At 44.8% G+C, this 18,123-nt stretch overlaps 1 protein-coding gene and 1 long non-coding RNA gene across 9 annotated transcripts in view; both read right to left on the bottom strand.

Annotated features, from left to right (window-relative positions):
- Positions 1-18,123, bottom strand: part of LOC308572846 — a 198,965-nt gene that overhangs the window by 20,497 nt on the left and 160,345 nt on the right. The window lies entirely within an intron of this gene.
- Positions 8,536-18,123, bottom strand: part of NEO1 (neogenin 1) — a 108,505-nt gene continuing 98,917 nt past the window's right edge. For 7 of the 8 annotated variants that reach the window (XM_081169185.1, XM_081169186.1, XM_081169179.1 and 4 more), the window contains 3 exons: positions 15,158-15,415; positions 13,986-14,122; positions 8,536-12,152 (listed from right to left, as the gene is read on the bottom strand). In XM_081169185.1, coding sequence (XP_081025311.1) covers positions 12,069-12,152; positions 13,986-14,122; positions 15,158-15,415 — 479 coding nt within the window. In that variant the 3' untranslated portion in view covers positions 8,536-12,068. Of the gene's footprint in view, positions 12,298-13,985; positions 14,123-15,157; positions 15,416-18,123 lie in introns of all 8 variants that reach the window. The other variant, XM_081169181.1, reaches the window with a different exon arrangement.

The raw sequence follows: 18,123 nt of genomic DNA, 5'->3' as shown, positions 1-18,123 counted from the left end.
TATGCCAATACTGACCTTCCTTGAAGGGGCCATAGGCAGCTAAAGTTAGTTGTTGCGATTAAGTGCAGGTTGAAAGCAATGCAGCAAATTCAACATGTCTAAACTTAGGCCTGTGAAGTGTAGCAGGTTGGAGCGTCAGGAGTCAGACCAGGGAGACCTGGGTTCCAATCCCCCCCCCCCTTAGCATCAAAGCTCACTGGCTAATTTTAGGCCAGCCAATCTGTTTCCGTCTAACCTACCTCACAGGGTTGTTGTGAGGACAAAAGGAGGGAGGCACACCTGCTTCCCCGAGACATCTGGAGCTAAGCAAGGTGCGTGTAAAAAGGCAACAATACAATTGGCCCCATTGCTTCCATGGCACACACCATCCTTTTCAAAATGCTTAAGGAGGAGTAGCCCATGTGGTGCCCTGCAGATGTTGTTGCACTCCAAGTGTGGTGTAGTGGTTAAGAGCGGTAGACTCGCAATCTGGGGAACCGGGTTCACGTCTCCACTCCTCCACATGCAGCTGCTGGGTGACCTTGGGCCAGTCACACTTCTCTGAAGTCTCTCAGCCCCACTCACCTCACAGAGTGTTTGTTGTGGGGGAAGAAGGGAAAGGAGAATGTTAGCTGCTTTGAGACTCCTTTGGGTAGTGATAAAGCGGGATATCAAATCCAAACTTCTTCTTCTTCTTCCAAGTCTCCTCAACCCCAGCTAGCCTGGCCAATGGAGCCGCAGACCAGCAACATCTGCAGACCACCGTGTTGCCTACACGGTGTAGAGGAGTATTGTGCCCCATCTCATTCCCCCAAAGGAAAAAACGAAGGCACCTGCAACCAAAATGGAGAGATCAGCTTTGAAGATTTTTCTCTCCCCCCCGGCCCCCACTGGTAATCAAGATATTTTGATAGAACTCAACAGCTTGTCTCCCAGGGATGAAGGTGAATAGTTTGCAGGTGGCCAGTACAGTGAAGAATTATGTGCTGTGCAATACCACATCTTTGAGCACATCCTGGAAACTGGGATGGTCACATCTGCATTCAGAGTACTCCCCCCCCCCTTGCCCCTGTTCCTCCTTTCCCCAGCCACCTGCTTTCCCAACTGCCTCTCTTGGAATTGAGAAAAAGTCACCCATTGTAGACAGGTGCTTTGGCTTGGTTTGACGATAAACGATGTTCAGGTTTCTGAATTCTGCTGCAGCAGGTACCAAATCACTAACCACAGCTGAAGACCCCCATTAGGTTTGACCCAGTAGCTAAAAAGTTCAGGGGGTTGTGTTTTTTGGGGGGTGGGGAAGTGCTGTAGGGTTGGGGTTTGAAATATAAAAACAGACATAATAAAACAAAATCTTAGTAAAATATGCCATCCTCTGTTTCTGTATCTGCTTTCTTGGTCAAGTTTCCAGACTCTGAAGGACAGTATCAAGATGCGGTGGAGGCCAGGTCATTAGGGAAAATGGGGCACAATTTTTTCCATTCGTCATCCTCGTTTTTCACTAGCACTCTCACAGGAGAAAGGGAGAGGCCCATCACTGCCCTCACCAACACTCTTGATATAATCCTACCTTCCTCACTTTCCAAAGTGCCCTTCACACATTGCCCCACGAGTGTCTTGGGGCTCCTCCAAACAACCTGTTTATTGAAAATTCATCCTGCTTTGCTTGCACAAAGCATATCTGGAACATAGATTGTATCTGCTCCTTATTGCATGTTCATGCTGGTTTGTTTGTATGGCAATGTATGTATTATATCACTCCCCGCCCCTGCCCCCGCCCATTTCTTCCCATTCACTGCGTACATCATTCATTCACTGCAGCAAGCAAATCAGGATGAGTCATTGTGATAGAGCCTCACCACAAACCAATCAGAGTGAATGCTCAGTAAAGACCAGATTTAGCCTAACCTTTGTGCAAGCAGATCAGGATGAATGCCCAGTGAATAGGTCTGTCTGGAGGAGCCTGTTGTAAGGACAGTGACCATTTAGAACGGGTCAGCAAACTTTTTCAGCAGGGGGCCGGTCCACTGTCCCTCATACCTTGTGGGGGGCCGGACTATATTTTCTGGGGGGGAAATGAATGAATTCCTATGGCCCACAAATAACCCAGAGATGCATTTTAAACAAAAGGACACATTCTACTCATGTAAAAACATGCTAATTCCCGGACTGTCCACGGGCCAAATTTAGAAGGTGATTGGGCTGGATCCGGACCCTGGGCCTTAGTTTGCCTACCCATGATTTAGAACAAGCAGCTGAATGAAGCAACAGCCACAGGTGCTGTGATCCCTGTGCTTCTCTTTTATATAATTCAGCTCGCGCACAGACGTGGTATGCAAGCCTTTTAAAATGCAGCAAAAGATTCGTAGGACAACCAAATTTCTCATTTGGGCACTTCTCACGCATACTATCATTAATGAAAATTATATGGATGGCAAGAGAGAATCCTGGCCTTCTCTTCTGGCACCATGAGCTGATATTTTAAATGTTTCCTTCTTCTTTGTGATAATGCCTGAAATCTGCACAAACATTTGTTCCTTTGGTATTATTGATGTTATTGTTTCCATTTTTTTGCTATCCAAAAAAAAAATCCTCAAAGTGGTTTAAGTGCAATAAAACCACATCAAATGGTTCACATAACAAAATACATGAAAATATCCGTATGCCTAAACATAATAGAAAATTGGAGAGCACAGCTAAGATTCCAAGCAACACCACCCAACTGTGCATCCAGCCACACTAACCATCCATTTCACACAACCACTACAACCATTCGCTGCCTCAAGCATTAAAACCAGGAAGCAAGTGTAAATAAACCACTCGCACTCAACAATATTGCAACTCAAGTGCAAGAAATAAGATACGTGGTGTAAGACAGGAGTCAGGGAGGCTCCTACAGTCTGGGGGGCTGCACACCCCCCGACAACCTGAACGCTGAAGCTGGAATGGGCGGAGCCAGAGGCAAAAAGTGGGCGGAGCAATAAATGTACATTTTACCTTTGTTTCTACCTCCACAAACCTACCTACCTCTATCCTCCATTCAGGCAAGCGAGAGGCATCACCAGAGTTGAAGGACACATTTTAGCCAGGCAGAGAAACACCCAAGGAGCAGGCAGGTGTGGAGGGTGTGTATGGCATGGGGAAAATCTTAAGAGCATTTACAGTTGTACCTCGGGTTAAGAACTTAATTCGTTCTGGAGGTCCGTTCTTAACCTGAAACTGTTCTTAACCTGAGGTACCACTTTAGCATCTTAAAAAGCAGAGACATCACCTTGCCAACAAAGGTCCATATAGTGAAAGCTATGGTTTTCCCAGTAGTGATGTATGGAAGTGAGAGCTGGACCATAAAGAAGGCTGATCGCCGAAGAATTGATGCTTTTGAATTATGGTGCTGGAGGAGACTCTTGAGAGTCCCATGGACTGCAAGAAGATCAAACCTATCCATCCTTAAGAAAATCAGCCCTGAGTACTCACTGGAAGGACAGATCCTGAAGCTGAGGCTCCAATACTTTGGCCACATCATGGTAAAGACCCTGACGTTGGGAAAGATGGGGGGCACAAGGGGAAGGGGACGACAGAGGACAAGATGGTTGGACACTGTTCTCGAAGCTACCAACATGAGGCTGACCAAACTGCGGGAGGCAGTAGAGGACAGGAGTGCCTGGCGTGCTCTGGTCCATGGGGTCAGAGAGAGTCGGACACGACTAAACGACTAAACAACAACAACCACTTTAGCTAATGGGGCCTCCCGCTGCTGCTGCTGCGCCACCACTGCATGATTTCTTTTCTCATCCTGAAGCAAAGTTCTTAACCTGAGGTCCTATTTCTGGGTTAGCAGAGTCTGTAACCTGAAGCATCTGTAACCCGAGGTACCACTGTATTTGCCCACCTCAACCTGGGCCAGAGGTTCCCCATAGCAGTACATGAAGCCTGGATTTTAGGAGCACATAAATGAGAAGGCCCTCCTCCTCTCTCAGGCACACACTCGCATATAAAGCCGGCAGGGATCCCCTCTCCCTCCCCCAGCATCAATGTTGCTTCGGAAGATCCCAGCCTTGCGGAGCCCCTTGTGCTCTCCAGCTCCATGGAAACACCAGGCAAGCAGAACACAGCGTTGAGCGGGAGGGCGGCTGCTGCAGGCTGGCCGCCGCTGCGCTCTGGGAAACCCTGAAGCAGGGAGGTGCCCTCTCCTTCACCCTCGCCCTCCTCCCTCCCTTCCTCCCTGCTGCGTCCTTTATGGGTGGATAGATGGAAGAGGAAAGAGATGCATTTAAAGCATCCAGGCTGGGCAAGGTAGGATTCCTCCCCTCTCCATGCGCAGCCCTCTGGCATCTGCAGGAAATGAGGCAGGAACACGGTGAAATGTGCTTTTCTCTCTCCTGAGCCCCCGTCAAGTGCATGCTGTGTAAGCAAGAGGGTACAAAAGGCAGTTGTGCCTGGGAAAGATTCATTTGGGGGACCCTGGAAAACCAGCTGGACAGCGTGGGCAGTACTGGGCTGATGGGCTATTTATGTACTTACTATTATCAAGGGACGCGGGTGGTGCTGTGGTCTAAACCATAGAGCCTAGGGCTTGCCGATCAGAAGGTTGGCGGTTCGAATCCCCGCGACGGGGTGAGCTCCCGTTGCTCGGTCCCTGCTCCTGCCAACCTAGCAGTTCGAAAGCACGAAGTGCAAGTAGATAAATAGGTACCACTCCGGCGGGAAGGTAAACGGTGTTTCCATGCGCTGCTCTGGTTTCACCAGAAGTGGCTTAGTCATGCTGGCCACAGGACTCGGAAGCTGCGGACAAACGGCAGCTCCCTTGGCCTATAGAGCGAGATGAGCACCGCAATCCCAGAGTTGTCTGCGAATGGACCTAACGGTCAGGGGTACCTTTACCTTTACTATTACTATTATCACCACTACTGATGAAGTAAGGGAGGGAGAACCCACCAGCAGTCCTGGTTTGTACAGTCAGGAACACGGGCACCTGCCTTACCAGAGTCAGACCCTTGGGCCCATCTAGCTCAGTGTGGTGGCTCTGAAAGAACTTCAGCCCAACCACAAGATGCCGAAGTTTGAACCCAGCTCTTTTGCATGCAAGCAGTGAGCCATGGCCCTAGACACAGCACACACACAGAAGAGATGGCTGTACATGCCAGGGCTGTACACATCCACCTTGTGGTTCTGATGTGGGGCTTCCAATCAGATCAATTTGCCCCGGGCCAACCTGGGGGCCACCCACAGCACCTCGGATCCTGTCCTCAAATTAGGACATAAAAAGAGCCCTGTCTTCCACTGCCTCCCGCAGTTTGGTCAAACTCATGCTGGTAGCTTTGAGAACACTGTCCAACCATCTCGTCCTCTGTCATCCCCTTCTCCTTCTGCCCTCAATATTTCCCAACACCAGGGTCTTTTCCAGGGAGTCTTCTCTTCTCATGAGGTGGCCAAAGTATTGGAGCCTCGAGGGAGCACCCTGCAACCCAAAAGACTGATGCCTCTGATGAATGCTGAGGAGCAATCCTTTTGGGTGGGGGCATCAGGCAGGAAGGAGAGCAAGGAATAGTCAGGCTCCTGCTACCTTCTCTTGGGAAGATGGGTTTTCCTCTCTGATGGCTGCCCCATGACAGCTCCAGATAGCTCTGGGTTGTCCAACCCAACCTATCCATCTGTCTCAGCCCACATCAACTCACACCTCAATCCCTCTGAACAGGCCTGATTTGTCTTTTTCCAATTTGAATCCATGTCCATCCTCATATTTATACAGCCCCATCCATAGCACGGCACTTTACAAAGAGTGAGGCAGTTCACAATCTAGAAAAAGATGTGAGGAAGAAACAGAGGTAGCAGATGCAGGGAAATACCTGATTAATGCAAAAGCATGGATTCTGACCTAGCTGCAATATGGTAATGTTTTGCAGAGGGGAGAAAATGCCCCCCACCCCCAGAGCTAGTCTGCATGGGGGGCAGGTGTCTATTCTCAGTAGGTACATTTTGCTGCCCTGGCGGCAACCACCCTCCCCTTTGCTACTTGAATAGTAGAATTATAAGACAGACCAATTTGGCAAATGATTTCTTTCGCATATTCCTGTTATGACCGCAAGAGGGCACTGCCTTTCCAAGCAAAATCTATCTAGAAGCTGATTTCCAGAGGGGGAGTCCAGGTGACCGCTTTCTGCTGTGCTTTCAAGCATCTTTACGATGCGGCCTTGAACTGGCTGGGATAAGTCTAAGCGACAAAGTGGACCAGAGATTCCACTTCCTGTCCTCCATTTCTTCTCTCTCCCCCCACTTCAGCCGCTTCCTGGCATTATCCTTAATAGTGATTGAGATTATTTTTTTGCTAAGTACAAGGGAAATGGGATCCCAGGATGACTTAAAAATACCAGTTGCCGTGACAACGCAGCAGTGGATGATAAGGAGACCTCATTTGTGGCTTAATGGCTGGGAGAGAATAGCTAATTAAACACCAGCCTGACAAGAAAATTAGCAGGTGAGCAAAAGCCTCGTCCAACCTGTCGCTCCGTCTTCATTGAGGTGATCATTATGGTCTGGTGGTATTATTTTATTCTTCCCCTCTGCAGTTCGACTGCTGTGTACGGCTGCCGGGAAATGAAGCAATAGGGATTCTGCAGTGGCAGAAAAGGTGGTAGCACTTTAGGTTGCAAGTGGGGCAATTTTTTAAAGAAAGGAATCCTGTTGTCGTGGACTGGTGTAGTCACAGAGTGGTGGTGGTGGGGAACCAGCTGGGGAACCCCCCCAGGGGAAGAAGGTTCAGAACCCGGGAAGTGGTGGTAGGATGACAATAAATGGTCAGAGGGAAGAGAGGGAAAAGACTGGGGGAAGGAGATGTTGGAAGCTAAAGGGGTAACAGGACTCAGGGGGTTAGGAGAGCCTGTAGTAGAGAGAAGTTCAGAAACAGAAGTGGGAGAGGACGAAGGCCAAGAGGCAGAGAGGAGTCTGGCTGGTGAAGAGGCACAGGTGCCTCTCCCTACTGCTGCAACAAGCTTCCCTCTCCTCAGGTCTCCCAGAACCAGGAGAGGCATGAAGAGGGCAGAGAAGTTAGCTTCATGCAGGCGCAGTCTCAGATTACATGGGAGAAACCCTGGAGAGGAGGCGACTAGGGCAGCTGTGGGGAGGTGGGGGCCTTCAGTCTCATCAACTGCTTCATGGGGGCAAGACCTGCTGGAGATGAGCTGCTGCGCTCATTAGGCCTCCTGTGCAGATCCTGTTTTTTGCTAACTTCAACTTGCTTGGTATAATTTACTGCTGGCTTAGTGCTGTCACCAGTCTTTCAAAAACAAAGGAACCACTTCCCATTCCAGTCCAGGGATGGGAAATCTTTTTCATCCCGAGGGCCGGATGCCTTTAGGGGCACAGGCATTGGTGGTGGGACAATGATGGGAGGTCAGAGGGAGAAGAGAGAGCAGTCTGCAGGGAAGAAGTGTCGGAATCTGAAGAGGTAACAAGAGTTTAGTGAGCAGGAAGAGGCTGTGGCAGAGGGCAGTCCAGAAACAGAGGCAGAAGCAGATGGGAGTCAAGAGGCAGAGTGGAAGCAGGCTGCTGAAGAAGCCAGGCAAGGTCTCCCCATCCTGCTGTGACCAACTCCCCTCCATCCTTGGTCTCCCGGAACCCACAGAGGTATGAAGAGGGCAGAGCAAAGAGAGACAAGTATGACCGGCTATCTTTGTAGTTACTCCATTTTTAAATTGAATTTTGTAGCTTTTTCCAGCTCTTTAGTTGAATGTTATTGCTAAATTTGTTGAATTATTGTGAGCCACCTTGTACTCTTGGTTACAAAGAGGCCAGATATAAACACTTTAAATAAATAGACAAACATATAAATTAACTCCCATTTTCCAGCTGAATAAACATACAAAGCCCTTTCTAACAATTGTTTCAAACAATTTAGTGAAACAGTGCTGAGCTCTGTGTCTAACAGCTGTGTCGCAGAGTGTGGTCTAAAGGCACCTGAGGCCACCATATTGCTGAAGCTAAGCAGGTTTGTGTCTGGGTCAATGCATGGATGGGTTCCCTCCTGAGAACAAAATGTATACCACACTGAGCCAGTGTGGTGTAGTGGTTAAGAGTGGTAGACTCCTAATCTGGGGAACCGGGTTCGCGTCTCCGCTCCTCCACATGCAGCTGCTGGGTGACCTTGGGCCAGTCACACTTCTCTGAAGTCTCTCAGCCCCACTCACCTCACAGAGTGTTTGTTGTGGGGGAGGAAGGGAAAGGAGAATGTTAGCCGCTTTGAGACTCCTTAAAGGGAGTGAAAGGCAGGATATAAAATCCAAACTCTTCTTCTTCTTCTTGTGGTTTCCATGATGGAAGAAGGGATATGTGACTAACATCAGTGTCTTCATTTCTGGACCAGAATTCCAACAGGTTAAAATAATTATAAATGGTTCAGTTACATTGTAATTTAAAGAAATTATTCTGAAACACTGCACCCTTGTTCCAGAACGTAACTGGGGCTTCAGTGTTATTAAATAGTCATCGAGGGACACTGCTAAAATGCAAGGGCAAAAGTTTTTTAAAAAAACAAACAAACAAAACTCTAGACAAAGGCAGAACTCGATTAGATTAAAAAAGTGTATTGGATATCCAATACCAAATAATAAACATGACAGTATTAAAAATTTATAGAGTATACAGCAAATACTACAGGAAAAAAAATGTACAGAAAGGAAGAAGTTTACAGCAGTCCTCAGAACTCTCCTACATCAGAACTGTAAAACAATATACAGAGGTCTTCCCACCCCCTTCTCCATATTCAGCTGGAGGAAGCTGCCGCAGAGCAGCTTAGCTATGACACTACAAGATACACAATGTTCCAAATTTAAAATCACAAGATATGTAAAAAACAGTGTTAAAATGTGAAAAAGTGCAATACATATTGTACACTGACTTGAATAAATGTTTCCTTTTTTGTTTTAACCTTAAAAAACCAACTTTGAACAGTTGTTTTATTATTAAAAATATCCCCCACCCCATTCCCAGATTCATGGCAATATTGACATTCATGGTGTTCGACGTAAAGTAGCAATATATTCACAAAAATCCACCAGTGGGGGAAATACTGAGTACACATGATGGAATTTCTTTGGGTATAGATATGAAAGAGAAATGTACACATCTGAGGAGCGGAATGCGTGCACTAACTGAATTCAGTGGACGCAATGAGGACCCTACGCAAAGGATTTCCTGTTCTTCACAAGAACTTTGCATGTACAAAGGAAAACAGCCATGTGGAACATTCCCTTTCGCAGGAATGGGAAGCCCCTTTTGATTATAGATGCCCACCCTGATTATACAGGGCTCTGGATCATACCAAATAGCCCAGATCCAGAGAAGTGCATTTCAACACCTGTGGGCCTTTTAATGTACTATTAAAAAATTCTCCTCTCCCTCACTGGAAGCTCTTTCTGATTTATGAGGCGTGTGTGTGTGTGTGTGTGTGTGTGTGTGTGTGTGGCACCTCTCCCCTTCCTTCTGCATACCAAAGTATTAAGGAAAATAAAAACCTCCACCACACATACAGAGAACAGATAATTGGATCCAGGCCAGTGTCTGAATCCTTCTCTCTCCCCAACCCAAACCTCATCTAATTTTACTCAATGCCTATTTTGCAGGTGTGCCAGTTTGCTCTTATGATGGACTTTTTGCTGACTGCCCCAACCCAAAATAAGCATCCTATTAACCTATGAGAATAAACTGGGGAGGAATCTACACCCACGTACTATGACTGTGAATGTCTCTGGGGCATCAGGATGTTTACTGTTGGAAGACAGAACACTGAGCTAGGTGAACATGGCACTTAATTATCTCATTGTAAATTCAATACAGTATTTAAAAATAAATGGCTTTTCTTATGCATATGTTATAGCTGCTAATCAGAATGAATTAATACATTTCTTCAGTGCTCATCATCAGAAACCACTAGTCAATTTTAGTCTGTCGGCATCCCTATTTTCCATAATTGCTTCCAAGAAATCTTCAAGATGAATCTGCTGATACAAAGCCAGAAGCAAATACGAGTCTGGAACTCTGTGAAGGGGAAGCAGCTTGAAGGAGTTGCTTCAGGGAAAGAAAGGGAAGGGCTGGGAAGGGTTAAGCATCCCTCCTGTCCCCTACCTCTTCATCCCTGTAAGTAATTCTCTCCTGATACTGGTTCTCAGTAGAGAGCAGTGGCTGGGTGTTTTCAAACTTGAGTTAGCCAGTAATAAAAACCATTCTAGCCTTATTCACATGGAAATTTAAAGGATCCAGTGAAGTCTGCCTGAGATCAGAGCACTGCAAACTCCAAGGGTTATGGGCTATTTCCTCCAACCACACTGCTAATACTGACCCTAAAATAACACTGCTTTACACAGAACAAATTTGCTAAAGAAAACTACCTTTTGCTTCTTTTCCACCTTCCAACCCTTTTGAGTGTACACCTGAATTCCAAAAGCAGCGGGATTTTTTTTTACAAAATCAGTCTCTTTTATTATGTTAAGTCACGACCCTATAGAGAGGATGGTGGTATGTCAAACTGGGCAGCAAATAGTATAAAGGAAATAACATCTCCTTTTAGCTTCCCTTTTTTTTTTCCAAGCGGCACCTGAGTCACAAACATTGTACACCTAGGTTTTGTTTCTGTTTAGAATAAATAAGCCTGCAAAAGACGTTTTGCTAATTTGTGGTTTAACACTGAAGGTATTTTTGAAGACCTATGGGACGGTGTACAACTACAGGGAAAAGTGCCCCCCCCCAATCTACTACTAACCTCTGTACATTAAAAGATCTGGAATAAAACTCAAGATGCAATGTAAATGTTAAAGAGGTTATCTTTCAAATAAAACATCAAAACAGAAATTTCTGCTGCCAAGACACACTGTGGTATCTGATGCTAAACAACCCTACATTTCTCAATAAAGCTTCCAGCCCCCATCCATTTAATAGCCAGACACACTTAATGAGTAGCTCACAAAGCAAATGATAGGTTGTTGTTGTTTTTAAAAAATCTGTTTCACGACTTAGAGCCTGTCCGCACAATAGGTTTTCTTGTTCACATGAGTAGTGCCAAGTGTCTCCTGGTATGTGCTTACACAGGCAGAGGTAATGTGCAAACTGATAATCACAGACACAGTCAGGGGCCATTCCCGTGATAACTGTAGCACTTTCCCCAATCACTGTGATGAGGGAATTGTTGCAATTACTATTCAGAATCACTCGCTTTGCACATTACATTTGCTCATCTGGGCATTCTCCAAGGGATGTTGGGGCTACTCATATGGATCAAGCTGTATTGTACAGTTAAACCTCTTTCCACTCAGTGGCTTCCTTCCCAGTGCCTACCTCCACCCCATATTGAAAAGGCAAACATAAAACAAACAAAAAGTTTCTCAGTGTTAGATTTCAATCCAAACAGGCAGCTAATCTCACAGTGATGAGAGAGAATCTAGTCAGGCTTTTAATAATTATAATATAAAAATAAAAACGCTTACAAATAGCGATGCAGCATCCCCCAAGGTCATGGATTAACTGCTGGAAGGTGATATAATTATACACACACTAAAAATAAAAAATAAAACATAAAACAAACTGAACATTCCACACTGGCAATGAATTCCCGTACACAATAGAACAAGCAATCAAACATCTGTCTAGGCTGTGGGAAACAACACAAATTTCTTTTTCTTCAGGTTACACTTTTTTTTAATAAAAAAGATACAATAAAATAAAAACACACAAATAAAATTGTACATAAATGTGAATGTCCAACACTGAAAATGCAGGGAAGGTCACAGCACTGAGACAAAACCTGACTCAAATTAATGCTAAGTCCACTTCTTTGTCTGTATACTGGATTTCATCACATCGGCGCGTCTCCCTCAGCCATTTCTTGCAAAATCTTAGCAGGAAGTGGAATCCAACTTTCCAACAGGTTCATTTCAGGTAATGAATAGAAAAGTCACTTGGTTAACCAGCATTGGCACTGATACTGCAGCTGGTTGAATATCCCTCTTGTGCTGTCCCCTAGTCTTTGTACATTTCCTTGTGCTCCAAGATTAAGTCCCAAGACCTGTGAAACAGGATTTGGAGTCCTTTCTTGGGGAAGGTGGTCATGCTGTTGTGATGGCATTAAGGTCCTTCATTAGTCCTTCCAGGTGGGCCATCTCTTTGGTCAGCTCATCTGGTTCATAATTCTGCAGGAGATTTAACAGGGTTACTTGGCAAGATGAGCTGCGTTGTTTTGGGTGGGGGAAGAGTATGGTGCGGATATGGAACATGACAGCAAAGTCACATCTATTAGATGGATTGCGTCACTACAGAAATGGAAATGTCCCCATCCTATTTTTCATGCAAGGAGAAAGATGTGGGCAGATGCAGCACCAGAATTCAACATGCAGACAACCCCCAGACAAACAGTGAATTAATGAGAGAGAATGTGATTGGGGAGGCAGGTAGGGACACAGGGAAAGAGGAAAAAGAAAAAGAAATCATCAACTTTTTGCACCCAAGGCACTATCTATGAAGAAGTACTCTAGGCATGTTCCAGCTGCCACCCAAATCTTGATGAGTTGGAGTTTCTCAGAGTGCATATTAAAGTGATGGACAACTTGCTAAACTCCAAGGGAATACACAAAAACCTGAACTTGGAAGATATTGTACCCTTATTCTTCCAGACTTTAAAATACTGGACCCACCTATGTAAAAATGTCGAGTCTGTCCTTGAGAAAATATTTATGCAAGAAAACAGAAGTAATGAAAAATGATCAATGAGCTTGCCTGTATGTTCCAAGTCCTTTACAATAAGAAACTTATCCTGGCTTTTCAAAATGAAAGATAGTTTCTTTAAGCTGAGCAATGAAGGGTTATCTCTAACAAGAGCCAATTGTCTACACTAAGGGTAGACAAATATCGTTCCCTGCTGATGTTGTTGGACTCCAATTCCCATCAGCCCCAGCCAGTATGATCAATGGAGAGGGATGATGGGATCTGGAGTCTAATAAGGACATCATGTTGGCTAACCCTGGGCTACCCTGGGTTCCTAGACATTATGAGATTTATTTTTTTACACCATCTATGCTTTAAATCAGGAAAAGCAAACACTTTGCCCTCCAGAAGTTGTTGGACTATATATCCCATCCCTGACCATTAGCTGGGCTAGGTGGGGCAGATGGGAACTGGACTACAACAACACTTGGAAGGTATCACATTAGCTTTTCCTGTCTTAGATGAACTCAACTTTCCAAATCTGATATGGAATCTTTTGACTGAGACCCACTCATCACTAATAATCAAATTGCCTTAAAAAGAAGAAGAAAAGCCAATAGTGTACATCAGTCTACTGCAAAGCATAAAATTTTAGAAAGGGCTGGTGCTCAGCTGGATGGCTTCCAGCTGCACTATTTCAAGTTGTAAAGAAATTATATGAAGAACAGGAGAATGTTCATATGGAAATACAAAGCTACCTTATAAAAAGATAAAACCATTGGTCTATCTATTCAAGCTTTGCTCACTCTGACTGGCAGGGGCCTTCTAACTTTTCAGTCAGAGAGCTCTTTCCCAGCTCTGCTACTTCAGATCTTTTTAACTGAACCTGGGGCCTTACACATTCAAAGTCCATGCATTATCATGGAGCTACGGCCCTACCACAATCATCACTCTTGAAGAGGAAAGGGTTTTCAGAGCAGAAATGCAGAGTTACTGATGGGCAAAGGCCTGGCGAACAGTAGCAATGTGAGCAGCTTACACATGTATTATTAGGTAACACACTATATCAGGTTAGTATTGTCTTTTACAAAGTTTAGTGATCATTACAGAAGGCCTCACTCAAATGGCAAAGCAAAGCAAAGCAAAGTTGGTGGGAGCTCTTCCATGAAGGAGACTTCTGAAAAACTATTGTACCATAAGTGCCTTATACCATCTTTTAGTTCTCAAAAATATGTTTAATTTGAATTCTAATTTTACTCTCATTCACTACCAAGGTTTTGTATGTGATGGATGTTAGGCTATCTTCTAAGCAGGCTACTTACACTTTCTGAGTCTTCGAGCATCCTTGTTGTTTCCTGGACTTCTGGGGCACTTGGTACCACGACTGGCATAGGAGGTCGAGTTCTCCCTAGGGTGCCAATTGATGCAGTCTTCACTGAATGAACTGGATGGCTAGAAGCTTAACACAAATATGACCAGGATTAGCCTTCTACAATCAGGGTTGGAGTGAGAGATGAGTAAGACTCTTGTGAAGATCCATACTTTATATTGCTGACGTGTCCTTAAATTGTCTCCCAGTCTTCTGATGAGATACCATTGACATTCTCCATTATGCAATACTGCTACCCTGGATTTTAAAGGGCATTACTTGACAGCAATTAGCTACTAAGCATGCTATATCACGTCCATGTCAAGAGAAATTCAGAAAGGCCTCACTCAAAGCTAGTTAGAAAGTAAGGGATAGTTTCACTTAGGCAAAAACTTCTTCCCGTAATTTATCTCCAACTGGGATGAATCCTTGGGAGAATGAGCAAGGTGCTAAAAACATTTGAATTGGAATATACATTTTTCCTAGATGGGAGAAATGTTTTAGATTCTTGTGAAACAATGTGGAGTGAGATGATCCTGGGTGAGAACCTGCTGTCATGGATTTTGCACACACAAACAGGTAGGAGGCAAGAGGGAAGTTGGTGTTGTATGCCTGGTTTGTAGGATTTATTTCTTATAATATGGGGTTAGTAGCCTGCAGTGGGACAGAGAAGTGATTAGTGCCTCAGGGTGAGAGCCTTTTGAGTGTGAGAGACAGGAGGGGAGCGTGTAAACATAAAACAGGTCTGGCTTGAATGATAGCTGTTGTTTCTTGCCTCAGGTTAACTGGTGTTCCAAACATATATTCTGTCTGATTGATTGGTATTCTGTGTCCCCCCCCCCCAATTTTTTATTGTTTTGATTCATTTCTTGTATATTTATTTTGCATTTCGAAATGTTGCTTTTTATTTGTTAGCGCTTTGTTACTGCTGTGAACCACTTTGAGCTCAGGTTTGTGGTTGGCAAAACAGCAGACAAATCTTAAATCAAATCCAAATCAATTACTGAAGATATCAAGGAAGCAGCTTAGCTCTGCTGCCCATCACTTTTCAGCTTGTCAGCTCCCTTAAACTGTGCATTACAGCCACGACTCGACTTTTGACAGCAGCAATTCCTTCGCACTCACCTTGCTGGGATAATAAAGGTGTGCTTGGCAAGGCAGGGTCATAGGTTGCCCCAGTGGGTGGAACTGCTGGCACTGCAAAGCTCTTCAGAGGATGAGAAGGACGAACATGGGCAGTAGGGAGGCTTTGGCTCGTCTCCTCCTCCTGCGTACTGGGCAGATAAGATCCTGTGGCACTTTCTGGCTCCTGGTGGTCAGCACAACATGTCTGAGATGAGGAAGCTGGCATGGTATCTGTGCTAGGTGTATTCCGAACAGATTCTGGGTTTGAAAAGAATATGAACATTCTCTTTTACTTTAACAAAACACTTCTGCTAGCACTAAACCAGCGTCTCTGAACATCCTTTCACCAGAGATCTTTGGCGGAGTTAGGTCACCTCACCAGTTAGATATATTCTCTAAACAACTGAGACAATGAACAAGTCATCCAGAGGCACACCTAGCCATTAAGCTGGTACTTAGGTAATTCCACAGTCTGCTAGTAGGTTCTTCTGCCTTTTAAAGCTATCTTCTTTTGAAAAAGAGCAGCCATTCCCCCCCCCCAATGGTCTTACTGCCATACAAATAACCAGTGAATTAAAACACAAACTGATTTACTTAGTTATCTAAAATTCCCTTAAATTTGCTTTGTACTCATCTGTCTTTGAGCTAGAGCACGATTTTCTTAACTGGATGGTTCATAAGTAGTTGCATCTTATCTACATTTGTTACAAGGTACTTCAATTCTGCCAATTTTCCTATTGCTTGTATATTTAATGAATACAATGGGTGCTCCAATGTAGGTTTTACTTTAGCCCAGTATTGCAAAAGAAGAATAAAAAGCCATTAGTACTCTAATTAAACAAGGGGATTGCTCTTGCCACAAAGCTACTATGTTTTATCTGTTCACAGGCTTTATGAAGAGACAGTGAATCATGCAAATCTAAATTATCAACTAAAGAAACTAGATCAGCATCATGAAACCATGGATCAAATAAATTATGTAAATTTAGAATATGCCAGTCACTAGAAAAATCTAATCTTGCTGAAGATCTGCAAATACCATATAAGAGTGGTAATCTTGGGAATCCTGCTTGCTTCCCCCCTTTTTTGCTGTATTACAGCCTTGCACACACACTCATCCATGCTTTACCCTTGCACACAATGCTTTTATTGCAACAGCATTCATTTGACTTAAATGCTGTGTATAATAATTTTAGCAAGATAAAGGTCTCAGAAACAGGGTGGCTGTCTTATATGAGCTTGCCATAATATGCTTGAAAACTTAGCCACTGGCAAAAGGAGCATTCTGGTAATAGTAATAGTAGAACCATATTTACAATTCAGAACAATAAGCAACCTACAGACAGGAGTCCCAGAATTTATTTTACTTTAAGAATTCTAACAGTCTGTCACTCTAACTGCATGCTCTCAGGTTATTTCCCAAAGCACCAATAACAGCAGCACTGCATACACATAATAAGGTGCCTCAAACTTTTAGGAGCTGGCTGAACCCCTCGAGACGCAGCTATCAAAATTAAATATACATACTTCAGGAATGCAAACTAAGCCTACTTCTGCACTATCCTGCTGTTTAAACACAACTTACCAGTACCATAATAATGTTCAAACTGTGCTTGATTAAATGCCATCCACAGGGAGGGCAGGCAGGCCTTTGGAATATGTGAAATATAAAACAACTTTAAAAGGAGTAGTATTATTTTTCCTTTTGTAATCCAGATGCAAAGTTAAGATGGGATGATTCCAAATATGATAGGGGCATTGTTCATTCTTAAATTTATTCCTGGGCATAAGAGCAGCAGCCAATTTCCTTCTTACTTGCAAGGTCTCTTAACCAACGCTGAACCAAGAACCCTAGCCCCAGAGCTTAAAATGCTAACGCTGTTATACAATTAAACATTTAGTCATGACTGAAATGTAATGGTGTCGTCATTTTTAAACAAAGAAATCAAACACATTCAGGTCCCACTATCCACACACTTGTTATGCAAAAATTCACTTATCTGAACACGAGGACCTGTGAGAATGATTTCCCTTAATGTTGCAATTTACAGTATTTCAAAAGAAAGCCCAATGTTCTCCTTATGTGTATCTACACTGCCATGATCCTGCCCCCCCCATTACCCTCCCCAGTTCTTCCATCTCCCATTTACACTACTGATCCACTGCCTGTTCTTGGCAGCAGAGGCAGCCCTGTCCCATTTGCCCCTGGTTTTTGAACCAGTCCCCCCTCCCTTTGCCTGGATCTGGCCAGTGAGCCAGTCAACCAGCAGTAACACTGCATGAGCCTGCGACAATAGCAGAATGAAGGAATGAAAGGGCCAAGCTTAGTGACATGCCAGTGTCTCCTCTGCTGGTGCAGCTGCGGCCTTATTCTTCCTCCTCCTCCCTCCTCTTCTTTCCTCCTCTGGCACCAAGGAGGTGGGCCAACGCTGAGAGCAAAGCTGAGATGGAGGTTGAGCCACTGCCCCTGAGCAAAGAAGCAGTGGAGAGCATGTCAGAGCCCAGCTCACAGAGTCAGCCAGGCTTGCAACCAGGACAATGAGGATGAAGAGGACAAGGAAGAGCTTGGCTTCCTCCTTGGCAGCCTTGCTGCTGCAGGAGCTGAGCAGACAGGTCTTCATCACTGCAGCAGCCACTAGAGGAGTAGGGACCGGTGCTGCTGCTGGCTTTGGGCACCAGAGGAGGGGAGAGAAGGAGGGGGAAGGCACTGGTGGCTGCACCAACACAGAAGGCTCTGCCATGTTGCTCAGCTTGGCCTCTCTTACAAGTTCTCGTAACAGTGTTTTTGACTCACTGGCCACATCCAGGCAAGGGGAGGAGGAAGGCAGACTGGTTCCAAAATAGCAGCAAAGGGACAGGGCTATCACTGCCAAAACAGGTCAGCAGCGCAGATCAGAGGTGGAGGAAGATCTGTGGGAGGGTTACGGGGCGGGGGTCATGCTGTAGATACACAGTAGGGAAATGTG

Source organism: Podarcis bocagei (genome assembly GCF_964188305.1).
Source record: "Podarcis bocagei genome assembly, chromosome: 14".
Classification (NCBI taxonomy): domain Eukaryota; kingdom Metazoa; phylum Chordata; class Lepidosauria; order Squamata; family Lacertidae; genus Podarcis; species Podarcis bocagei.
This window is presented reverse-complemented; position numbering and strand designations above follow the sequence as displayed.